This window comes from Pteropus alecto, unplaced genomic scaffold, assembly GCF_000325575.1.
Source record: "Pteropus alecto unplaced genomic scaffold, ASM32557v1 scaffold71, whole genome shotgun sequence".
Classification (NCBI taxonomy): Eukaryota; Metazoa; Chordata; class Mammalia; order Chiroptera; family Pteropodidae; genus Pteropus; species Pteropus alecto.
The window spans coordinates 19651650-19678410 of record NW_006433024.1 but is presented as its reverse complement, the minus strand read 5'-3'; the positions used below and the strand labels follow the sequence as shown (position 1 = coordinate 19678410).

The 26761-nt window shown below is 35.9% G+C and overlaps 1 protein-coding gene, 1 non-coding gene and 1 pseudogene across 3 annotated transcripts in view; all 3 read left to right on the top strand.

Annotated features, from left to right (window-relative positions):
• Positions 1-26761, top strand: part of CKAP5 (cytoskeleton associated protein 5) — an 87554-nt gene that overhangs the window by 49129 nt on the left and 11664 nt on the right. For both annotated transcript variants that reach the window (XM_006908096.3, XM_025044071.1), the window contains exons 17-35: positions 2012-2197; positions 2782-2876; positions 5204-5261; positions 5350-5475; positions 6105-6244; positions 6384-6558; positions 7249-7362; positions 8410-8538; positions 11808-12002; positions 12393-12528; positions 13569-13657; positions 15429-15554; positions 16780-16929; positions 17223-17426; positions 17632-17767; positions 18206-18399; positions 19361-19533; positions 20702-20875; positions 21096-21216. In XM_006908096.3, the coding sequence (XP_006908158.1) occupies positions 2012-2197; positions 2782-2876; positions 5204-5261; positions 5350-5475; positions 6105-6244; positions 6384-6558; positions 7249-7362; positions 8410-8538; positions 11808-12002; positions 12393-12528; positions 13569-13657; positions 15429-15554; positions 16780-16929; positions 17223-17426; positions 17632-17767; positions 18206-18399; positions 19361-19533; positions 20702-20875; positions 21096-21216 (2721 nt within the window). The remainder of the gene's footprint in view (positions 1-2011; positions 2198-2781; positions 2877-5203; positions 5262-5349; positions 5476-6104; positions 6245-6383; positions 6559-7248; positions 7363-8409; positions 8539-11807; positions 12003-12392; positions 12529-13568; positions 13658-15428; positions 15555-16779; positions 16930-17222; positions 17427-17631; positions 17768-18205; positions 18400-19360; positions 19534-20701; positions 20876-21095; positions 21217-26761) is intronic.
• On the top strand, positions 9540-9659 carry LOC112476701 (annotated as a pseudogene).
• Positions 17894-18004, top strand: LOC112476736. The gene has a single exon (XR_003045194.1). It is a non-coding gene; the product is annotated as a small nucleolar RNA SNORD67 (small nucleolar RNA).

Below are 26761 nucleotides of genomic sequence, written 5' to 3'. Positions count from 1 at the left end.
TTTCCATTACATCATTCTGTGGAGTAACAGAGAAGTGTAGTTTTGCAAATGATTTTTAGCTTTTTATTTTTTAATCACTCAGCCAATGTATCATCCAATTTTAAATGAATGAATATATGTTGTTTGTGTAATGTATATACGTGCATATTCTCATTATTTAGGCCTAGAAGTCCTCTACTCTAACCTTTACATATTTAAAAGAGGAGTAAATAGTGAGATAGCTTCTTATTTGTTTGGATAAAAAATAAATGCAGTCTTTAAATTGCCAATGAAAAATTACCACATAGTCTGTTTAACTAATTAACTGATAATAGAGATGAAATTTAGCAGTACTATTATTTAGTCTAAAAAATTAGGTGTAAAGGAAAGCATAGGAAAGTGATACAAGAAGGAAAACAAGGAAAGTGTTTCCTTTTCTTCTTCTACATAAACAGAGACCACATGCAAAGAAAATTTTTTAAATGTATCAGGTCTATTTTTGGCATCCTGCTAGTCTCTTTTTTGCTTCTCTTCTGCCACCTCTTCCCTCTTTAGGATCCTTAGCTTCCTCACACACTGTGTTCCATTAGCACTGTGTTACATCACCTCATCCATACCATCCTGTTCCACAAAGGCTGCCCTCTTCCCCTCACACCATTTTTAAAACTCCCCTTTGTGCAGTTTCTCAGATAGGTGAAAGAAGCACACCTGATTTGAGCTAACATGCCCATGTGTTCGATCTATAACAAGGGATAATTTTATTTTTTTTATATATATATTTTTTCCCTTTATAACAACTTTATTGAGAGTGTAAAACTCACCAATTTAAAGTGTACAATACAGCGAGTTTTAGTATGGTCACATAGTTATGCAACTCCTGCCACCATATAATTTTAGAATATTTTTGTCACTCCAAAAAGAAACCCTATACCCATCAGCAGTCACTCTTTATTCCTCCCCAAGTCCCCACCCCAAGTCCCTGGCAACTATTAATCTCCTTTCTGTCTGTATGGAGTACTTCTAGACATTTCATATAAATAAAATGAAACAATATGTGGCCTTTTGTTGTCTAGCTGTTAGAATGATATTTCACTGTTCATCTATGTTGTAGCATTTATCAATTGGTAAATAATATCCTATTGTATGGATATACAACATTTTATTTACCCAGTCATAAGTTGATGGGCATTTGCCTTGTTTCTACTCTTTGGCTATTGTGACTAATGTTACAGTGAACATATGTGTACACTTTTTTGTGTGAACATGTTTTTAATTCTCTTGGGTATATACCTAGAAGTTGAATTGCTGAGTCACATGGTAACTTTATGTTTAACTTTTTTTGAGGAACTGCCAAACTGTTTTCCAAAGTTTTTGCACCATTTTGTATTCAAACCAGCAAAGCAAAAAGTTCCAATTTCTCTCTGTCCTTGCCAACATTTGTTATTTAAATATTCAAACAAGGACAAAGGGAAATATGTATGGGTAATAGGGTCCCAAGTCACAAACATCTGTCATTACATTAACCTCATGAAATCGTTTTCCCCAGCTTCTTTCATTCTTCCACTTAAAAACCTACAAGTTCTTTAAATCTCTCAAGTTCTGTTTGTGTGTGTGTACATAAGGGTTATAGTTTTTTGTGGGCAACTCTAGTAGGCACTCTGAGTTCTATAGTTAGTATGGTCATTTATTAGGTATTTCAAGATGTGTATTCAGTACTTTTTGGTAATAATCATGAAGAGGAGAATATAGAAATTAATATTTTCAATTCATGAACTTTTCATGTTGTAACATTGTTAATATTTCAAAACATTGAATAATTTGTTTTTTTTCCTCTCAGCTGTCACTTAGCTACTTTACTCAATAACCAAGGACAAAAATTATTTCGTATCTTTGTTTAAAGTTCTGATTTTAGTTTGCTCATGTTCTCAGTTGTCCTTAACTGTGTTGTATCTTCAAGCTGCTGTAAAAATAAGTACATAAATAAATGTCTTTGGCTTACTCATAGCTTTATAATAACTGTATCCTTGTTCAGGTGATGCAGATGAAGCTTCACATAGTTGCTTTGATTGCCCAGAAGGGAAATTTTTCAAAAACTTCCGCTCAGATTGTCTTGGATGGCCTTGTAGACAAGATTGGAGATGTGAAATGTGGGAACAATGCAAAAGAAGCTATGACAGCAATAGCCGAAGCTTGTATGTTGCCATGGACAGCTGAGCAGGTCAGTGACACAGAGGTCTCTTTACCTAAGTTTTCCCGGTTTTTTCCCAAATTTTAATTTAAGGTTACTAATTAAGCTTTAGTTCTTGTCTTCTCAAGTAAAGCCATTTTTGATACTGTTTTTATTTTTACTTTTAATGATACATTATTACCTGGTAATTAAACTCTGTTTAAATCAAGAGTATTGTAATATAGGCAGATCACTTTATAAATTATATAAATGTCTAACCACAGTTCTGAACACCTAGAACTAATGTAAAATAATATTGAATGTCAACTCTAATTGAAATATAAAAATTAAAAAAAGAAAAAAAAGAATAATAAAGATGAGAGTAATTTTCTCTTAAGACATTATAATCCAGAGTATTCACTAAGGAAAAGTTGTAAACAGTCTAGAATGCTATTATACTACTGTCACTTACCTCATTTTCTTGTATAAGTTAAATATTTTATTCCTAAAAGCATTCTTGCAATTGTTTTAGTATCGGAAAAACTATGCTTAATCTACTTCTGCCTTAGTGTCATGCTATATTTCTATGAGAAATATGAGAGAAAACACAGATTTTTTTTTTTCTCCTGCTCTAGGTTATGTCAATGGCCTTCTCACAAAAGAATCCCAAGAATCAATCAGAAACTCTGAACTGGCTGTCAAATGCAATAAAAGAATTTGGTTTTTCTGGGTAAGTCAGAAAAATCCAATACAAAATAATTAAATGTTTCGCTAGTCTTTAACTGGTGATTATATTGTAGCTATTTCTGCTTAATTTCTAAAAAGCCAGAGCTGGGTTATCTAATTTATATAAAACAAAAACTATGTTTGTTTCTCAAAAGTCTGTATAGTTGCTCTTTGACTTACGATGAATTACATCCTGATAAACTTATCGTACATTGAAAATATCAAAAATGCATTTAATACATCTAATCTACTATATATCAAAGCTTAGCCTAGACTACCTTAACCGTGCTCAGTTGGGCACGGTTATCCTCTAGTTGGGCAAAGTCATCTAACACGAAGCCTATTTTTTAACAAACTATTGAATAGCTCATGTAATTAAGAATGTGTATATCTTTTGCACCATTATAAAGTAAAAAAATCAAACCATCATAAGTCAAGGACCATCTATATCGGCCTGTGCTCCTTCATTTTGATATCCACTAACATTAGCATTCTTTAAGTTGTTTTTTCTCAAATGTTATTAACTGTGCCACAGAAAAGCCAATTCCAAGGATTTCTGGTCAAATAACATTTGGAAATTATTACATATAATCACATTTGTTTAGAGACCTATAGTGCACATTGATGAATTAAAGGCTCTCAGAGGACATGCCAACAGAGAAGCTTATTTAACTTTGTTTAACCCAGTGTTTCTCAATCTTTGGGTTTGTTTTATTTAACAAAATTTTATAGAGCTAATTTTATGCCAAGCACTTTCTAAATAATAATTCATTTGATTTAATCCTCATAAAAACCATGTGAGGTATTGTTATCTTTATGTTATAGATGAGTAAACTAGGGCACAGAAAGCTTAAGTAATCTGCCCAAGTCACAGCTAGGACGTGGGAAAGCCAAAATTTGAATGCAGACATTCTGGTTCTAGGAGAGAATATTATAACTGCCATGCTGTGTCGCCTTCTCTGTATCATGCTGCTTTTTACAAGGTGCCTCTTAATATCTTGTAAAGCGGTGTTCTGAGTTCTACCAAATGAAGAAATACTTCCGAAGAAGATATCATTCAAGTGTCATTCAAGCAAAGAATTATTTGTTATGTCAGTATCTATAGTGTCCTCCCATAGTTGAGGGTATTATTATAATCCTTTCTTAATTACATAGTCTTTAATGTAGGACTAATCTCTTGGCATAACATAAAAGCCAGGTGAATATTTTTCTGTTTTTTTCTTTATCCATGATCTTAATTCATTTATTCAGCAATTATATATGAGCACCTATGATACTTGGTCATTTGTTCCAGGCCCTGGGAATACATCATGAACAAGATTAAATTCCGGCTTTCATGGGACTTATATTTGAGTAAGGGAGTTGACAGTAAACAATAAAAGGTATAAGAACAACAGAATAAAAATACAGAATAAGGAGTCAGGTGGTAACACCTAGTAATGGTTAGGATGGTGTTAATTTTCTATAGAATAAAATAAGAGTACTTCTTCAAACAATGAAGTTTGAGACCTTTAGGACCTGAGGGAACTAGCTGTGATAGTCTAGGAGAAGAACATTCTAGACCAAGGGAATAGCAGCAAGTGGTAGGAAACACTTAAAAATAGCAAGGAATTATTGTTCTTCAGAATGTAGCTGGAGTAGAATAAGTGAGGGGGTAGGGAGTGGTAGGAAATAAGATCAGAGAAAAGAACAGGGGGCCAAGTCATGTAGGGCCTCTAAGTTTTGAATAAGCTGGAAACCATGAGAGAGGATTTTGAACACAAGAGTAATAGGATCATTCTGACTATAGTTAGAACAGGATCAAAGGCAAAAGCAAGAGACTACTTAGTAGGTTATTGGAATAATCCTTTCAAGAAATTATCGTGGCTTGGACATACTTTGTAAGGATGGTAGTGGTATGACTCAGAATATGTTCTGAAAGTGGAACTGAGCAGGATATTGGGCATAAAAGAGAGGAGTCAGGGATGGCCTGGACAATTTGAAGGATGCTGTGTCTCTTTACTGAGGTGGGAAAAACTGTGGGGAGAACATGTTTGGGGGTTGGGGTTTTAATAGGTATAGGGTGACATCTTCTAGACATACAAATGGAAGTGTCACAAAGACAGTTGGATATCTGAATCAAGTTCAGGAGAGAAGTCAGCATGGGATTTAGGAGTAATTGTCATTATAGATAGTGTTTAAAGCTCACTTTAAATAAAGTGAGTGTAGAAAGAAAAGAGATGATATTCTGGGGACATAGCCAAAGGGAGCCAGTTCTAGAGTCTGGCTTTATAAAACTCTATTGAGTGTTTTGAGGGTTTTATTTTTAATTCTAAATGTTATTTCTTCTAGATTGAATGTGAAAGCTTTCATTAGCAATGTGAAGACAGCTCTCGCTGCGACAAACCCAGTGAGTACATACGGCATGTATAGGAACAGTACAGCCATCTCTGTGGTTCTGCTCTGATTTGGAAAATTATTTTTGTTCTTTCCACCAGGCTGTGAGGACTTCTGCCATCACCCTGCTTGGTGTGATGTACCTGTATGTTGGTCCCTCTTTGCGAATGTTCTTTGAGGACGAGAAGCCTGCCCTCCTATCCCAAATAGATGCAGAATTTGAGAAGGTAAGGATTCCACAAATTACACAATCTATTGGTAGACTTGAGAAAGCTCATATTAGTTGTTTAAACTTTTAACCCTTTGGAATGAAGAATATGTATTTGCTTTTATATGCATACAGTCTCCCCAGGAAGAGTTCCTAAGAAATTGATGACTATGTGTGGAAGAGAACAGGGTGGCTCTGGTATAGGATGGGAGAGTTTCCTCTTTATATCCTTTGTTCCTTGGGAACTTCAAACATTTTGAATGTATGATCTATTCAAAACATACATTTAAAAATTTTTAATTAAATGTAACATTTAAAAATTTTTAAATAAAAAATCTTGAACCTCCTTGAATAAACTTTCTAATAGAAATTGCTAAGTTTTGATGGACTTGCTCTGTATTGTCTTGGGCACACAAGTCAAAAGACAGCTTCATGATTGAGAAGTTAGATTCTAACAGGTTTGTATAAAAGTATCTTTTGCCATATAGTGTCAAAATTGAAATCTAAATAGGAATTAAGACAGGTACTTTGTAAATATTAAGTATTGTGAAGGAATATGAAAATTTGACACAAGCACCTTTCTCTAACTTATTTGCTCTCATATTCTTCAAGTTCATTATCCTCATTGGTTTATTTGTTTTTGTGTAGATGCAGGGACAAAGCCCACCCGCTCCAACCAGAGGGATTTCCAAACACACCACAAGTGGTACAGATGAAGGAGAAGAAGGAGATGAGCCAGATGATGGGGGCAATGATGTTGTAGATCTTTTACCAAGGACAGAAATCAGGTAGGCTTGCTGGAAATGGTTTATTTGATTTATTGTACTAAATTCATATGGTGCCTTCTCTTTCTCAGTCGGTATTTCTGTGACATCATCATTTTTTTTAGGAGTCTGGGATTAAGGGATCGCTCTTTTGTTTTTTCAGTGATAAAATCACTTCAGAGCTGGTGTCTAAGATTGGTGACAAAAATTGGAAGATCAGGAAAGAAGGCCTAGATGAAGTGGCAGGTATTATCAATGAAGCAAAATTTATCCAACCAAATATAGGTGAACTTCCAACTGCCTTGAAGGGTCGACTCAATGATTCAAATAAAATCTTGGTACGTAGAACATATGCTTGTTCTTTTTCTCTCTCCTCATCCTCCTGCAGGAGGTTGCTTTTCAGTGTCATCATCACCAGCAAAAAAATCAGTGGTCACTTTATTTGCTTTGAAGTAGAAATAACTTTCTTTAATTTCTTAAGTGTGCCTCAAGATATGTTTGGTAGACAGCAGGTTTATTAATCAAATTTTCATGAATCTCAGATTTCCTTTTTATAAGACTCATATTAAATATCTTTATATAAAACCACTTGTAATACACATAACCATGCTTAATTTCTAATTTGTAAATTTGGATTCTTATGTCAGGATTTTCTTAAACTAGGCTTTACTTTAAAGTTAGAAAGCAGTATAATCTATGTCAGGATTTTCTTAAACTAGGCTTTACTTTAAAGTTAGAAAGCAGTATAAAGTTAGAAAGCAGTATAATCTTCTAATACTTAGGCTTTACTTTAAAGTTAGAAAGCAGTATAATCTTTGGTCTAAAATTCTAATACCCCATTTTATGAGCTGATGATAAAAAGGCCACCGCCTAAAAATTATTCATAAGCTGATTAGAATAACATAAAGAGCTGATTTCCTGTCTTTTAAGTGCACCAGTAACTTCCTAATGCATTGACTACATAACAGACTTATAAAACTCTGTACACAGCTTGCTCATAACTTAAAGTGTTGGCTCTTTCTATGCAGGTGCAGCAGACGTTGAATATCCTCCAGCAGTTGGCAGTAGCCATGGGCCCAAACATCAAGCAACATGTGAAGAACTTAGGCATCCCTATCATCACAGTCCTTGGAGACAGCAAGGTAAACCTGACTCTTCACTACAGCTCCATTCTGGAATAAGGCAGCCACACTCTGGGGCTAAGAATAATTCTCTTTTCTTATATGTAAGAATACATGTAAACAGTTTATAAGCTTTGTAGAGAAGAGACTATTAGGAGGAAAATAGTAAACATTTTTCTGTCCCAGAGAGTATTAATGTGACCAGATATATCACTTATTAGTTTTGTGACCCTTAAATAAGTTATTTATCTTTTGAGATTCATTTGTTTTATCTGTGAATTTCCATTCTTTCAGAATTAAAAAAGAGTCTGTACATAAAGTACCTGCACCTGTTTCATATAGTATGCGCTCAAAAAATGGTTGCTATTATAATTATGACATCATTGTTAAAAGTATTGGTATAAAGAGTGAATAAATATATGAATTTTCAGATCATGTCTACCCTTTTCCCTGAACTGCCACAGCAGAATCTTCTACTTCAGTAAGATATTGGCAGTTTCACAGTCCTAGAATTTGTCTCATTAAATGTTGCAGGCCTGTTATATTTAGGCCTAGATTGAATATTTGAATGTCTCTCTATTTTTGTGTGATTCATTTAATGGAGGAAATGGATTATTTTAATATTGTTTATGTCAATAAGTCCTTCTTATTCTATGAATGCAAACTAATATGAAAACTTAAATGTTAGAGCAAGTCATAACCATTATCAGTTCTCCAGCATATAAAATTACATCCTTTAGCAGATAATCATAGACATAAAAGCCTCCAGAGATTCAGGAAACAATACCTAAGAGTTTATTCCTCTTACATAATATTTTTGCCAACCTAGGTCACTGTTTTGCCTAATTAACAGTACAAGATCTTTATAATTTGAAGTTTTATGTTTTTACTTTAATTTGGAGATTTAATAAATACAACTGTTCAACTAGATTATATTTCAAAGAAAATGGTTCCAAGTATGTTCATGTGGACCTAAGAGAAACCTCCATTGTTCACAAAATAACAAGCTTTTTATTTCTTACCTCTAAACCTAGTTGATGTTATCTACTAATTCTCTCTTCAATTCAGAACAATGTTCGAGCTGCTGCCTTAGCGACTGTGAATGCTTGGGCAGAACAGACAGGCATGAAGGAATGGCTGGAGGGAGAAGATCTTTCTGAAGAGCTCAAAAAGGAAAATCCTTTCCTGAGGCAAGAGGTTAGTACTACAAATACACGTGCTTTGCTTGTGTCTTTTACCTTTTTAGAGGCTTAGACCTACCTAATAAATATACATGCATGGACAGAATGTGTTTTATTATAAAACAGTTAATAAACCAAATTCAAGGAGCTGTTGTATTTATGTGCTTTTTTCCTTCTTTCATATACTTTTTTACCAATAAGACTTTTTAAAGAACTAGCCTTTTTGTGAAATTTTCTCTTTTCTTGCACTCTTAAATAGTGAAATAAGAGGTTTTAATTCGACCATTAAAGTACAGTTAACATTCACAAATCCATCAGCATAATCCATCATACCAATAGGCTAAAGAAGAAAAATCATAAGATCATATCAATTGACATAAAAAGATTTGAGAAAATCCAACACCTATTCATAATAAAGGCTCACAGCTAGTTAATAATAGAAGAGAATTACCTCAGCTTGATAAAGAGCGCCTACAAAACCTCTGCAGATATCATCATACTTAATGGTAAAAGCCTGGATGCTTTCCCCCTAAGGTCAGGATCAAGGCAACAATGTCCACTTTCACTACTGTTATTCAGCATAGGGTTGGAAGTTCTAGTCACTGCAGTAAGGCACAAAAAAGAAAGTAATACAAATTAGAAAAATATAAACTATCCGTAATTGCAGAAAACATGACTGTCTACATAGAAAATCACAAGGAATCTACAAATAAACTCCTAGAACTAATCGAGTTCAATAAGATTGCAGGATATAAAATCAATACACAAAAATTAGTCACATTTCCTTAAATTCCAATGAACATGCAGGAATCAAAATTAAAAACAATACCATTTACAATCACTCTAAAGAAAATAAAATCCTTAGATATACATTTTACAAAACAAATACAGAATACGTATACTGAAGATAACAGAACGCTGATGAAGGAATTCAAGGAAGACCCAAAAAGATGGAGAGACATGCCATGTTCATGGATTAGACTCAATGCCGTAGAGATGTCAGTTCTCACCAAAGTAATGTGTAGGCCGTGCTACTCTGAACAAGCCCGATCTCATCTGGTCTTGGAAGCTAAGCAGGGTTGGTCCTGGTTAGTACTTGGATGGGAGACCACCTAGGAAGACCAGGTGCTGTAAGTGTAAAAAATTAAAAAATAAGAGATTGTAAGCTGACAAGGTCCTTGCAATCTGTGAGGTCAACCAAGGGTTGCCTCACCTAAAGAAAAAAAAAGTCAAAATGGCAGCACTTTTTTTTATAGACAAAGACAAGCATATTCTAAATTTTATATTCTAGTTAAAAGTCTCGACGAAAAAAAAACAGAGTCACTCTAACATATATTAAAGCTACCATAATCCTAATGTAAGTAATCAAGACATTGATACAGGGAGATAGGACACAGATCAGTGGAACTTAAGAGGGAATCCAGAAACAGACCCACACAAATATAATCAACTAATTTCTGACAGTTACCAAATTAATTCAATGGAAGAAGGAGAGTCTTTCAACAATTGATTCTGGACATCCATAGACCAAAAAATAAACCTCTCAATAATCTTATATAAAAATCAACTCAAAATGGATCATGGACTTAAATATTGAACATAAAACTATAGACCTTTGAAGATAACATAGGAGAAAATGTTGAGGATATAGAAATTCTGCAAGCAGATAATTCTTAGATTGACACTAAAACCACAATCCATCAAAGGAAAAATTGTTAAAATGGACCTCATCAAAAGTAAAATCTTTAACTCTACAAAGGACCATGTGAAGAAGGTAGACAAGGCTACAGAGTGAGAGAATATTTGTGCACTATATCTGATAAAGAAGTGTTATACAGTATATATAAAGAATTGTCAAAACTCAACAGTTAAAAAAAAAGTCTAATTAGAAAATGAGCAAAAGATGTGAATAGACATTTCACTGAAGAGGATGCAGCTGGCAAATAAGCCCATGAAAAATGTTTCAACATTGTTATCAGGGAAATGCAAATTAAAGCTACAATAAAATATCTCTACTCACCTATTAGAATTACTAAATTAAAAAATTGTAATAACATCAAATGCTGGCAAGGCTGTTGAGAAACAACACTGCTGGTGGAAATATAAAATGGTACAGCCACTCTGGAAAACAGTTTGGCAGTTTCATATAAAACTCAGCATGCAATTTCTGTATGACCCAGTAATTGGGCATTTATTCCAGAAAATAAAAATTTGTGTTTACACAAAATCCTATACACAGATGTTTATAGGGCTTCATTCATAATAGCCAAAAAAACTCATAACAGCCCAGATATCCTTCAACAGGTGAGTGGTTAAACTGTTGTATGTCCATATGGGTAATACTATTTAGCAGTAAAAGAAATCATTAATACATAGAACAATTTAGATGAGTCTCTAAGGAATTATGCTGAGTAATCAAAACCAATCCCAGTTACATATTGTATGATTCCATTAATACAAAACATGTTTGAAATGACAAAATTTTTAAAGTGGAAAACAATTAGTAGTTACAGAGATTAGGGAGGAGCAAAGGAAGAGAGAAATAAATGAGTGTGGTTTTAAAAGGGGCAACATGGGGGTTCTTACAATGGAACTGTTCAAAATCATGACTGGTGGCAGATGTATTAACATACATGTGATAAAATTGTATGGAATGTACACACACAAATGAGAACAATTAAAGCAGGGACAATCTGAATAACATCAGTGGCTTTTTCAATATCAATATTACTGGTTGTGATACTATAGTTTTATAAAGTGCTACTTATTAGAGGAAACTAAATAAAAGGTGCATGGGATCTCTCTGTATTATTTCTTAGAACTGCACAGGAATCTAATCTCAATAAAATTCAAAAATATAGATAGAAAATTATTTTAGAGGTATAGAGAAAACCTCACTGTAAGGCTGAAAACAGAAGTCCTGATAGAAATTCTCATCTTCTGATCAAATAAAGGTTTTGTGCCTTTCTAGTTGAATAGTTCTTGAATTTAAAGAAAACAAGATAAATGAGAGTTTTTCATCTTTAAAGTACATTAAGAACTATTAAAACTTTATAATTTAATGCCCAAGTATGGTTCAAAGAACTGTGTCCCTATTTTAAGGTTGTCATCTTTGCATATATTTACATAGCACAGTTCTTAATGAAAATACTGATTTCATATTGGAAAGTTGTAGTGTAAGAACTAATTCAGTGTTTGGTACTGATAGAATCATTAAGCCTGAGGTCATAAATAATAACAATTTTCCACTTGAAGTGTGTAACCAGTCTTTGTTTCTTTTGGCAGCTTCTGGGCTGGTTGGCTGAGAAACTACCAACTCTTCGTTCCACCCCCACAGACCTTATCCTGTGTGTTCCCCATCTCTACTCCTGCCTAGAGGATCGCAATGGAGATGTGCGAAAGAAGGCCCAAGATGCCTTGCCATTCTTCATGATGCATTTAGGATATGAGAAAATGGCTAAAGCTACGGGGAAACTAAAGGTACTACACCTTTTTGCTGCTGCTGCTATTGTTAAAAGCCATTGGAAAAATATTGAACATGAATTTATATAGACAAAAGACCATATTATGTCCTTGGAGTTTAAATTTGAAATCCTATTGAGAGCAAAAATAAAATATTTAGCAGTGTAGAACTTCTCAAGAACATGTTGACTCTGCAGGAGTGAAATTCGTGGCCTTCTAGAATGGTAGCTAATTAAGCGTGACTTCATAATGTGTGTTATTTCTCTTGTACTGTGTGCTGCCTCCCTTACTTCACTGGTATTTCAAAACTGGGACCTCAAGGATTTGTTTGACAGGGGATATGTTAGTAAGCATAGCATGAGTGTATCATTTATGTGGCCTCTCACTTCTGTTATATTGTCTCCATAGCCAACTTCTAAAGATCAGGTATTGGCCATGCTAGAGAAAGCCAAAGCTAACATGCCAGCCAAGCCCGCTGCACCTGCTAAAGCAACTTCCAAACCAGTGGGAGGGTCAGCTCCAGCCAAATTCCAGGCTGCCTCAGGTAACTCTATTTCGAGACTGTTAAAGGGGAAGGAAATAGCCCAAGGGAACTCTAAAAGAAATCCAGCCTTCATTTTTTATCACATTTCCTCATAGCTCAGATCCCAAGCCCTCCCTCCATCTCTTATTTGTCAAATTACCTATCTTATGCCAGGAACTGTACTGAGGGTACAAAGACGATTCATTTGATTTCCAAGTCCAAAAAGGAATTTGGGAGTAGCACATTGAAATACTCCAGAAAGTGAGTGTTCCATCCTATTTTGAAGGTTTCCACAACTGTTTTCTGTTATTGGATATTATAATTAGAGGAAGAATTGGGACCATCTAGCTTAATCCCCATTACTAACAGATAAGGAAACACAAAAGGTTAAGTGACTTCAACAAACCCAGACAGCCAACAAGTTCCTGAACCGGCATAGAACTCTACTACTTACTCATTCCCAAATGAGTTCTTCTGATTTTGGTGGTTTACTCATCCATTCTAATATTTGCTAATCATTTTTAAGGGAAAATTCTTGATTTCTTCATCCTGATGTTAAAATTTCATTATGTAAAATAAAATTCTAAATAGTAACCACTTCTCTTCTAGGCTTATATAATATTATTCTGCTTAGTGGGATAGAAATTGTTGATACTATAATATTCAAAATTTTACATGTGTAAAATTATTGGTATCAAAGTATATATTTAATTGTAACATTGAGATCTTGCTCTGTAGTAAATACTGAGTATCCAAGATGACAAGCCCTACCCTTGAAGTATCAATCTGGCAAAAAGGTTTTTTTTAACTGCTGTTTAGAAAATAGTTTTAAAACTGCAGTTTAAATATTGGTAAAGCAGGTGTAGATTTATTGAATTAATTGATTGAGGTTATGCTTAAAGAGGAATTCAGGAAGAAAAAAGATTGGGGAAAAAAATCTAACCGACTTTATAAATTGACACATTTAAAATTGCAGGTTTTCTCATTATTATATATTTAACCTACCTAGAATAAAGAGATTTCAGAGTTTATATTTATAGTACATGCTTTTTTTCTCAAAGCACCTGTTGAAGATTCTGTTTCCAGCACTGTAGAACCCAAGCCTGATCTGAAAAAGGCCAAAACTGTAGGAGTTTCCTCTAAAGCAAAGGTATGTTAGCTCTGCATACTTAGACGTAGAATTACTTTTAAGTGTGTTTTATACACTGAGTCATTCTAGGAAACATAAAGAAAGAAAATTACTACTCTTCATATCAAATTTTAAAGTATATATGTATACATATATATATACACACACACACATAAGATTTTGAGGCTAATTTTTTAATAAGGCCCCCAAACAGAGATATCCTGCTCTCAAGAGGTGTTGTCATGATTTCTGTCATGCAGATCTTTGGGGGAAGATTTACAGTAGTGAAGAGAGAAGGAAATCATATGTAGCTCAGACAGAATCATCACCTTGGCTGATTTTGATTTGAGAAAAGGAGGGTAATTAACTTCCTTTAAATTTAGCACAGTTAAGTCATCAAAAGGTGTTCTGATTAGTTTACAAAGACATTCAGTCACCACACCAATGAGACTTATCACCAATCCGTTTAGCATACATGCAGAGTTGGACAATTTAAAGAAATATGTTCAAATACTCAATTTTAAATATTTCCATGGGTATCTTTTCTCTTAAATTTTTTAATCACAGCAAATTATCAGTTTTTATATCAAGATTCAAAGCTTGTCACTGTATTGAGTAATGATTATTTAATAATTACCAAAAAATTGTAGAACTAAGCAATAAATAGTAAATTCATAGCAAATATAAATAGAGAAAACTATTTCATTTAACTGCATGTAACTGATGAAAAAACATCAGAGTGGAAACTGTTTATTACCTAGCACATTTACTGTTATATGCTCATTATAGAATGGGTGCTCTGTGGCCGTTGGTCTGATACTACAATTCTTTGTTTTCCTCCCCTACACATGGGCCCTTTAACTCAGCGAGTTAATTTAAATGGGTAATTATCTTCCAAACTAACCAATGAAGCTGTTTTTTTCTCTTCTCCTCCCTGTCCTCATCCCAAATTTAACAAGGACTTATTTTAGTACTTTGATCACAAGTGCTATGAAATATTTTTGACTTTGTTCTTAATGCCATACTTTTTTTTTCAGTCCTTTGCAGTTTATAAAGCAGTTTCACATATGACCTCATATTTGTTTTAACTGAATGACTTCAGTGTTAAAAGTGGAAAGAAATTCTGGCCTACTAGAATAGTGGACTCTTGCTGCATTTATAGCAATAGATCCAGTAGTGAAATTCAAATATTATATATATGGAGTGTTCATTATTTTCTTTCCATCTGATACAAAGATTCTAAATCTTAGATTATTTTTAAGAACCACTGTAATAACTTAAGTATTTTAAATGTTTCTAGCAACTTTCTCTAGAAACAGGTTCAGAGGGTCTACAGTTATAGTCCTGTGATAGAGGTGTATTCTATATGGAGAGAAAGGGAAAAGCTTTCTCAACTAAGTGATGTGAAATGTATGAATACTATTCAAAATGTCATTAATATGGAAAGCTAGCTATAAATAGTGTTAAAAATCTCAAGAAAGAAAACTATCCAATAAACAAAAATAGCCCGTGACCCAGACCAATGAAAGATAATAGAGCTTTTCCAACTACATTACATGCCAGTTCAAGGACTAACCAACAGTTACATAAGAACATTATTAGAAACATTTCTAGAAAACCTGTACAGAAATGTAGTAAGTGCAGGATTCTATGGCTCATCTGTTTCTTTCGTGTGGAATATAATGTAGAGAGGTCCTCTGGTTAGTGTAGTGCCCTTTTACTAGGCAGCAACATCATATTCTCAAGGAGCAGTAGCCTCTCTAACCAATGTACCTTGAACCGTGGCTTGTAGAGTGCACAAGGAAAGAAAGTGCCGAGCAAAACCAGCTTAAAAGAGGATGAAGATAAATCTGGTCCTATTTTTATTGTTGTTCCAAATGGAAAGGAGCAAAGAATGAAAGATGAAAAGGGATTAAAGGTAAGGAAGGAATAAGACTCCTCAAGAGTTGTTTTTGTTTTGTTTTATGATCGAGAATAATTTTGCTGTCTGGAATTCATATTATTGAGAAATATCTAATAATTAACTGAATCTTTTGCTTATAAGTTATGTCTTGTTTCGCTAAGACTATGGGAGCATTAATTCCTACAGAAGAAACTACAGAATGGAACTATTGCCTATTTTTCCTCCAAATAGAAGTTGTTTTAATTTTTAGAATCAAAGAATGGAAAGTATTAATTGATTTTAATCAACTTTATATATGTAGCAAGCTACTTCTTTAATCTATCTTGTACCTGATACCTTAAAAGACAGATTGCTGACTATATACAGCTAGTTTAATCATTTCTCTTTTGACGTCGTTTTGGTTTTATTAGGTAGTTAAAATTTTTTTTATTGTATACATCGTTTAAAAAAAAATTCAAGCAGTACAAAAAGTGCAGAGCGTAGTATGAAAAGTATGTCTCCCATTCCAGTCTCCCTCCACAGAGAGGATATTATTACTATTTTTTTGTGTGTGTATTACTCCAGAAATATTAATATTTCATACCTGTGCAGTCAGATATGTATAAATATATGGCCCTACTTTTGCACAAATGAGAACATGCTGTACTCTTTGTTTTGTGTCTTTTTTCTTTTAATAATATTTGAAATATCTTGAAGATCATTCCGTATCTGTATTCCATATGTACATTCATTCTTTTTATTGGTACAGCATATGTATGTACCTCTCTTTAACCTCGGTCCACTACGTCGAACATTTAGGTTGCTTCTAGTCCTTCAGTGTTATAAAGTACACTGCCGAACGCGTCTTTGAAGGTGACCTTTGTGCACATATGTGAGTGTATCTGTACTAAACTCCTAGACTGGTTATATATGTTTTATATTTTAATGTTTCAAATTTTTCTTTTATTAAAGTTGTACCTTATTTTATTAAAGGATCCACCATGTAATACAATAATAGAACATTGATTTTTCTAGTAAATAAGAATTGCCAACAATTCTATTCATAGTTGATTTTCAGAGTTAAGCTTCCAGAGGTATGACAGCTTAAAGAGTACATTTTCATCCATATTTAATTACAAATTAATCTTGTTAATTTTAAAATATTCTGCTGATTCCTGCAGCTGCTTTACATAGGGTTCTCTACTTTATTTCAGTTGAACACCTTACATCCCTTTTTCTCTGCTGGTTTTTTTTTTTTCAGGTGCTGAAGTGGAATTTTACTACTCCACGAGATGAATACATTGAGCAACTAAAGACTCAGATGTCTAGCTGTGTGGCTAAATGGTTACAGGATGAGATGTTTCACTCAGACTTTCAGCATCATAACAAAGCCCTTGCTGTCATGGTCGATGTAAGTTTGCAATAGATAAATGTGTATGTGTCTCATACATGTGGAAATGCTGAGCCCTGTGAAATAATTAGAAGTTTGCATGACTTGAGAAGGAACTGGAATATACCATGTTCTCTATTTTTAGAGCTATAAAACTATCTTATTGTTTGATAGAATAAATGACTGTGTTTATAATTTTAGATATTAAATGGAGGCTTAAAAATCTATAATTTTCTTTTCGGTCTCTAGTAAAATTTAAGTACTTGCCTAATAGAACTTAAATTTTTATGCAGTCTTATTTGTCTTGTTTTAAGCACTTGGAGAGCGAAAAAGAGGGTGTCATTGGTTGCCTGGATCTTATCTTGAAGTGGCTTACCCTGCGGTTTTTTGACACCAATACAAGCGTCCTAATGAAGGCTCTAGAATATTTAAAATTACTCTTCACCCTGCTAAGTGAGGAGGAGTATCATCTTACTGAGAATGAAGCATCTTCCTTCATCCCCTATCTCATCCTCAAGGTAATGTGCTTTTCTCACTCTGGAAGACTGCTCAAGTTTTCAGCTGACCTCAGTTCCTCTACTTTTATTCCTTCTCCCTTTTTCCATGTATTATGAGATATCTTCCCCCACTCATTTCCATGCCCTTATTCTTTAAAGATCTAGTGAAAAATGGGTGGCGGGACCTTCGCTAGAAAATGCCTCACTTAATCATTATGTTGACTAGGTTGGAGAACCAAAGGATGTCATTCGTAAAGATGTCCGTGCCATCCTGAACCGGATGTGCCTTGTCTACCCAGCCAGCAAGATGTTCCCCTTCATCATGGAAGGAACCAAATCCAAAAACTCAAAGCAGAGAGCAGGTGAAGCAACAATTTAAATTGAGGCATGAGTCTGTACAGCAGGGACCTCTAAAAGAAACAATTTATAGATGAACAAGGAAATATCTTCAGTGTCTGTGTGGTTGATTCCAACCTTCTGATTTGGACTGTGAGAGTGATGAGTTGCACACTGGTGGAGCCCTAGTATCAGGTGATACGGACACCACTCAGTACCACCCTGGTGACAAAATCAAGTGCACAGGGGCCATCTGACTCACAGGCATCCCTTTCTTCCAGAAGCACTTGCTTTAACACCGTTGTTTTCATTGTGTGTTTTATAGGAAGGCAGTAAAAAATTCCAGGTGAAGCCAGAATAAGATTTTAGTCCTTAATTTATGCCAACAGAAATGTTTCTAGTAAAGATATGTCCCTATGCCAAATGTGCATTGTCTCATTAATCTAGCCTTTCTGCCCCATCAGAGTGCCTGGAAGAACTGGGGTGCCTGGTCGAGTCCTATGGCATGAATGTTTGCCAACCAACTCCAGGAAAAGCCTTAAAGGAGATAGCAATTCACATAGGAGACCGTGACAACGCTGTGCGCAATGCTGCCCTCAACACCATCGTCACAGTATACAATGTACATGGGGATCAGGTGTTCAAACTTATTGGAACTGTAAGTGATTTTTCTTTTGAACATTGTCAGCATGTTGTGAATTGCAAGGTCCCTTAGATGTCAGTTTTAATGCCATCTCAAGTCTTGCTGAGTTTTTGCCACTTTGTATGAAACTCAACCTATCAGTGTGTCCTAGAATCCAGATAAACCCTGGAGGGTGTCTCTGATTATTGTAAGATATTTAGGGTTTGTTTTATTGGAAATCAGATTTTCTTTTCTGAGCATTCTACTCAAAGCAATTTGCTTTAGAAATGAGAACTATTTTTGAGTCAAGACATCGAGCTAGTCTGAGATTTCAGTTCTACCTGGCAATCTGCTCTGTAAATGTTAGTGCACTTAGTTTTTGGTGAACAAGTTCTCACTATGTGTAATGTGATATTGGTACCTGTCGGAACAAAAGAGTCTGGAGCTATAGCCATGAGCCAGACTCCCAGGCACATTAGGTTCTGCTTCCGACTCCTTCCTTCCTTTGAGCCAGCCACCACTGTGCCTGGACCTCAGTTCTTCACTCCATTTACCTCTTCTATATTTACACTGAGCTTATATATTTTTACTTGTATTAATCTAATTAAATCCTCATTATGGGCTACTGAAAGAGATAAAGCAGATGGAAATTTTACAGATGACCAAAAGTGAAGCTTCTTGCTCATAGTCACATAGCTAGCTAGTGGTCGCACAGCAAAAGTGAGGATACTTCATTTAATTTTTGACTTTTCTGTTTGTAGTTATTAATAGCCTTTCCTTTTGTGTTCTTCCTTCATATGTTTTCTTATAGCAAGGCAGGTTTTAACAGTAGTTGATTTAAATGTGTAGATAGTGTTTTGAAAGTAAATTTATCCTAACATAATAGATTCTCTTTGCTTCAATCTGAAAATGGATAGTCTTGAGTCCTCCAATTAATTAGGTTTTTAATTATAGTGGAAGTGTATGCTAATAAATTAAATTGGGCCTCTTTTTACAGCTTTCTGAAAAGGATATGAGCATGCTCGAGGAAAGGATTAAGCGATCAGCAAAGAGGCCTTCTGCTGCACCAATAAAACAGGTGGATGAGAAACCTCAGCGCACACAGAGCATAAACTCCAATGCCAACATGCTACGCAAGGGACCAGCTGAGGACATATCCTCCAAACTCAAGTATGTAGGTGGGGGTCGTTGTCTGAGAACATCTCTGTGGACTGTGCCTTGTGTGCTCAGAGCTTATCCTGTGACATAATCTTGAGTTCTTGTAGCCATTATCATGCATGACAAAGTGTCTGGGTAAATGTCTTGTAACCAAATGTTTAATCCTTCAGTCTTCATTGTCTTTGTCTTTGTCTCAAAACCACTTCTAAATAGTCTTGTGCCTTCTTTCACTGCTTTTCCGTGGACAGAATTATGTATCGCACTTATAGGATGTAAGTACTGCCTGCTAATTTCTCATTAGCAGGGCTCTTATATCTTTCTAACTTCTGACTTGGATTCATCCCCTCTGGAGGGTGATTAGCTTAGAGTTTATAACTGGGGTAGAGGGTGTCCATAAATATCCCATGAATCCAGCCTTCCACGAAAGTCCACTGGCTACCAGAAGTGGCAACTCAATGTCATGTGGGTAAAATTTGTTATTTATTTAGTCATGCTCAGATTTCTCTTCTTTAGATAATGCTAAGTAAAATGCATGCAACCCAGAATTGGCTTAGGGACTCAAAATACTGCCTTTTAAGCAAGACAGCTCTGTTTTGGGTTGTATCAACAGTGCATTTTGAACAATTTGAATTTGGAAACTTTAAATACCTATTACTTGGATATAATTCTGGCCCTGACCTAACAAGAGTGAATATTCCTAAAAAGAAGTGACTGCCCCTCCAATTATAAAACGTGCTGAATACTGCATGGAATGATGCTTATGATTGGAAAAACTTAAACACTGGTTAATTTGGTAGAAAAGAACCAGCCAGTCCAGATTTTCTTAAAATTTTGCCCAAAAGTAGTGAGCTTTGAGTCAATATAGGTGTATTTTATTATTTTCTGTCCCATCTGAAATAACAAAACAAGGTTTGTTGGCTTGAGTGAACTAACGAGAATACTTATAATTTGGCAGGGACTATAAGTGGAAATTAAAACTATCTGCTCTCAGAGTATCCATGAACCAGTGTTGTTGCCCATCAAAGGCCCTTGCTTAGACTCAAAGATTTAAATTGTTCAGGGGGGCTGAAACCAGAAGTTGAACATCTGTCTTGAAGCTTTGGGGCAACCGACAGTGCTACTCTTGCCCTTTGGTTAAGAAGTGTATTTTAGTTCAGGAGCCTCCTTTTGCTCTCCTTAGCCAAGCTCGAAACATGAGTGGGCATCCGGAGGCAGCCCAGATGGTGCGCCGAGAATTCCAGCTGGATCTAGATGAGATTGAGAATGACAATGGTACAGTCCGATGTGAAATGCCAGAACTTGTTCAACACAAACTGGATGACATTTTTGAACCGGTCCTTATTCCTGAACCCAAGTAAGTTAACTTCTTTCATTTAAGGATAAGCAGTTCATGATCATCAGAATGCAAATGTGAAAAGAGCTCTCTGTGCAATTAGAACTTTTTAGAACTGATTACTACCTGGCTGACAGGAGTTCTTTACTAAGACCTGGATCTAGTGGGGAATTACATAATTCCAACTCATTGGGATATCTTGTAATAAAGATTGAATTTTTCCCTTTGCTCTGCTCTCTAGAATCCGGGCTGTTTCTCCACACTTTGATGACATGCATAGTAATACAGCATCTACGATCAATTTCATTATCTCCCAAGTAGCCAGTGGTGACATCAACACAAGCATCCAAGCTCTGACACAGGTAATAGGGGTAATACCCATAAAATAATTCCACTGTTGGATAAACAGGCTGTAAGAATAATGGTTACATACTGGTCGCAGTGTTAAAGGAAGCAGACAGCATTCAGTACCACTTTGGTGAAAACAGTGCACAGGGACTAGGCATCACTTGCCTCATAGGATATAGCTCTTATAGAGCCTTGCTATTTATAAGTCCATTCATTCACCAGAGACTGGAAATACAGCATTGAGTAAGTAAGGATCAACTCTCAGGGAACTTACATAGATTTTGGTGGACAGAGATGAAAAAGTAAACAAGAAAATGTCAGGTGATAGTAACTTCTGTGTAAATATAACTCAAATAGGGTGATAGGAGAGAGGAACTGAGTAGTTACTTTGGTAGTCAGGGGTTCAAGCAGAGGGAACAGCTAGTATAAGGCTCTAGGATAGGAATGAGCTTGGCAAATCAAGGAAACAACACAAGGCCCATATGCCTGAAGCCTAGTAGGCAAGGGGGAGAGTGGTATAGAATGAGAGTGGATCATGTAGAGCTTTAAAAGCCCCAAGGTAATTTGTTTAGATTTTATTTTAAGTGTGATGAGAAAACCATTAAAGAATTTCAAGTAAAGAAGGTACATGTTTTTTAAAAAATCATTCTCTTCTTCCTCTTCTCTGACTGTCTAGTCCTAAAGCTCATTTAAAGCAAGGTAGTCATCTGCCTTGTGGCAAGGGAGTGGTAGTGGGGCCACAGTGGCCCAATGTGATGGTCTCAGAGCCCAAGCCTTGTAGGGGCGGTGTTATGTAGGAGGCGTGACATGCAGTCGGGAGTCAGAGCCCAGGTAGAATGAAGAGGATGTCTATGCAGACAGTCTATCCAGCATGGTATTAGGACCCCAGGCAGGATGAGGAGGATATCCACGTGTGTTAGAGGGGCCAGGGCAGCATGCAGGTGGCTCGGAATGGGGAGTCAGAGCCAAAGCAGAAGTCAGCATCTGTATGGGGAAGGACTGCTGGCAGAGGTGGGAGATTGGTTACACACAGAGGGATTGGTCAAAGAAATACAAGGAAAATAGCCACATTTCCTACTATCAGAGATGGGCAGTGCAAATATTGGAGGAAAGCAGATACAGTGAACTCTGATATTGGACTAGAATTAGATGCGTCAGTATGAATTCATGGTTTTCAATAGGTAGATATAGACATATCAATGTAAGTATATGTATATGGCACAAATGTATGTTACAGATAATATATATATTCCCTAGCTCTTTTCACTGAAAGGACCTGGGAACAGCAGTACCCCAGCAGCAGTGAGCACTCCTACATCTTGTCTTCTAACTACCATTACCATTTTCTACTAAAAGGAATGAGGGCTTCTTGGAAAAGTAGCTGATTCCAGGGCTGAATCAGGGAAAGTACAAGATGATCCTGAAACATCTTATTGTGCCAGACAGCAGAGATAGGCTCAAGGAATGATAGGGACATGTCAGAAGTACCCAGAGGCCAACTAGAACAGACTCCCTGCTTGAAAGGGGGACAGTTTCAGCATCAAAATAAATAATGATAGTGATGACTTATAACTCAACAAACAATAAAATTTAGTAAATTTATTGGATTCAATAAAATAATAGGCTATCATAAATTCATGTACATATAAATTAAAATTTTATTGAAACGGATGTTTACATAGTTTCATAATACCTCCTCACAAAATTAAAAGACAAATGTACAGAAATAGCCAAAAAATACAAAATACTGAGAGTAGTTTGACAGTACAGAAGGCTAGCAGACACCACCTTAATCAAGTGATCAAAACAAACATCAGTAATATGTCAATATGAAAGCATGTGCCACCTTATAGGATCCAGTGAGAATTCAGCATCGCTTTACCGACATTCCTAATGTCATCTAATCATAAGGAAGTACCAAACAAATGTGAATTAAGGGATATTTTATAAAGTGTCAAGGTCAAGAAATCCAAGGAAAGACTGAGGACTGGTCTAGACTGCAGAGAGCCTGACAGACATGACAATTAAATGCAGTTCATGATTCTAAACTGGCCTTTAGTTATAAATAACATCATCAGGGCAATTGGAGAAAATAGAATGGGGCCTGAAGATTGGATGGTAGTAATGTTAATATTTATTTCCTGATTTTGATCATTATATTGTGATTATGAAGGAGAATGCCTTTGTTTAGAAGAAATACACACTGAAGTCTGTGTGGCATGGAGCATCAGATCGGCAACTTAGTCTCAAATAATACAGGATAAAAAAAGTTTCTTTACCATACTTCCAACATTTCTATAATGTTTGAAACTTCATTTTTGTTGAGGAAAATGTCACTCTGGCCACTCTGTAGACTGGATTTTAGGCAGGGCGAGAGCGGATTCTGAGAGATCTTTTAGAAAGCTACGGCCAAAATTCATTTGAAAAATGACATATGCACTATGATGATCATGGTGGAGGGGACAAAAAGTGAATGGCTCCAGGATATCTTTCAGAAGTAGAGTCCACAAGACTCAATGATGGATTGGATATGAAATGTAAGAGAAGAATCGGGACCAACTTCTTTATTTTTGGCTTGAGCAGCTGGGTCAGTGGTGGTGCTTTGTACTGAGATGGAGGAGGCTGGGAGAAGAGTAGGCTTGAGAAGTTGGAATTCAAGAACTATTGTCTGTGTTGTGTTAAGTTTGAGCAGCCCATTAGATATCCCCATGAAGACAGATGACTAGAAGTGAAAGGAAAGAATTGGGAATCTTAGCACAAGATTTTTTGCTGTTGTTTGACAAATAGTCTATTAACAGTTTTGATATTGGAAAAAACAAATGGAGGGGATTTTGGAAAATAAATACTTGAATGCATAGTATCCTTTGTTGCCTTTCTCTGTCACCTCCAATCCAAACCCATCTATCTACCTTTTCTGAGCAGAGGAGCTGCTGAGTCAGATAGGTAATGTGTGAAGTATGTAAGCAAGTCTCAAGTTCTATCTTATACAAGACTTTTTTCCATATGGACCTAAGGAGAATCTGAAGTTCAATAGTACAGAGCCCAAGGAAGAGGATCAACATACCAGAACTCCTGGGGAGAGAGCTCCCTTCATCTGTGGAGATCCCCTGAAAGAGGGGCAAGGGTGGCCTATTCGATTGTTAATAGGAGGCCCCCAAGGAGCTGTACAGGGAGCTAAGCAAAAAGACCGAATTCACTGTCTGAGACTGGCAAGTCTCTGGTTGTGTACCCTCAGAGAACAAAGAGCAGAAATGCCTGCTCTTGGTGCTTTGCCATAGGACTGACAGCTGGTGTACCACAAACCTACAAGGGCAGAAACTGCTGTATTTCCCATTCTCAGATTGCCATTATTAAGGCAGACCTGAGAATGAATCCTGAATAGGTAAGGATTAATAACACACCTTAAAGGACCTGTTGCTGGGAAGAAAAATAAAAATAACCAGAACAGGAATATCCTGGCAAAATGAAACTGCCGAAGGATCCAAGATGACCACAGGGTGAGAGGAATGAGGAGTAGAAAGAGTACTTAAGGTGAATTTACATACAAAAATTCCTCTAAGCAAAAAAAAAGAAACATGGTTACAGAATTTTAAAATTTAGTAGATGGATTGAAGGAGATCACTATAGAAACCAAATCAGGGGTCTGAATGACAGGGGTGACCAGACCATTCAGTGGGGAAAGGACAGTCTTTTCAACAGATCATGGTGGGGAAAATGTTTACCCACACACAAAAGAATGAAGTTGGACTCTTATATATAAAAATTAACTCAAAATGGATCATAGACATAAATATAAGAGCTAAAACTATAAAACTCTTAAAAGAAAAAACAGGAGGAAATCTTCATCATATTTAATTTGGCAGATATGTCTTGGATATGACACCAAAGGCATAGGCAACAATAACAACAAAATAATTAAATTGAACTTCATCAAAGTTAAAAAGTTTTGTACATCCAAGGATATTACAAGAGTGAAAAGCTAACCTACAGAATGAGAAAAAATATATACTAATAACAGATTAGTATTTATCAACGACAAAAAAAAACAAAACCCAGTTCAAAAATGGGCAAAGGACTTGAATAGACATTTCTCCAAAGAAGATATACAAAGGACCAAAAAGCACATGAAAAGATGTTCACTATCATTAGACGTTAGGGAAATGCAGATCAAAGCCACAGTGAAGTAACCACTTCACACCCATTAGGATTTTTTTTTTTTTAATGAGAAATAACAAGCGTTAGCAAGGATGTGGATAAATTACACTGCTGGTGGGAACCTGAAATGGTGCAGCCACTGTGAAAAACAGTTCAGTGGTTCCTCATAAAGTTAAAAGATCCCCAGACCACTCCTACAAAGCAGAGACTCAGACAGATACTTGTGCACCAGTATTCATAGCAGCAGCATTCACAATAACCAAAAGGTGAAAACAACCCAAATGTCCATCAGCAGATGAATGGTTAGACAAAATGTGGTGTATACATACAATGAAATATTATCCAGTAATGAAGAGGAATAAAATTCTGATACATGCTGCAACATGGATGAACATTGGAAAACATTATGCTAAGTAAAATCAGGCACAAAGGAACAAATATTATATGATTCAGCTTACATAAGACACCTAAGATAGTCAAATACATAAAGACAGAAAATAGAATAGTGTTTACCAGGGGTTATGAGGGTAGGAATAGGGAGTTATTTCATGGGTAGAGTTTGTTTCAGGATTTGTATTGTACCATATGAAAGTTAAACCTTTAATATATGCATACATAGAGAATTATACAGTCTCTGAAAAGATAATTTGTTTCTCATATCTTCATTGAATATTTTCAAAAAATAAATATATTTGTCCACAAAGAAAACCTCAACAAAGGCAAAAAGTAAAATATATACTGACCAAATTCTTTGTTGATAACTCAACAGAATTTTTAATAAATCATTTATATCACAAAAAAATTTTTGCTTCGAAAAATGTGAAACACCCTTCCCCCAAAAAAAATCCAATCAAAAAATATAAATTAGACAGGAAAAAATGGCGTAGATGATAAAGGCTTTGTTCATCCCTCTTGTGACCAAATCACAGTTGTGACAGAAGCAGAGTAAACAGCAAAGAAAGTCACATGGCATCTAGATGAACAGAAGCACCACAACTAGAGAGAAAAATAATTAATCACCCTGCAACGGTAGGAGGTAGGAGGGGGCAAAGATGTGAGGCTGCTCAGTCCGAGCAGCTGAGTGGGACAGGCTGGGGCAGTGGCAGATGCCTCTTAAAGGGGCCATGTCTGTGAGTGGCTTTGCAATGAAGGACTCCCTCACTCTTAGCACCAGTGCCAGGTGGGCTGCATGGGTGTCACCAGGGACTACTTACAGGGGGACGCTGAGTTGTGGAGTAAGGGCCAGAGGCGAGGCTCTCTCCCAGGCAGAAGTGCCTGCGGTATTCATTGTTCCTTTGTTTAGCCTTCACCCCCTCCCAGTGTGCTGATGTCATCAAACTGGATAACAGAAGTCGCCCCTCCCTGAAACTCTGCCTCCAGCAACTCGCAGCCCCACCCAAGTCA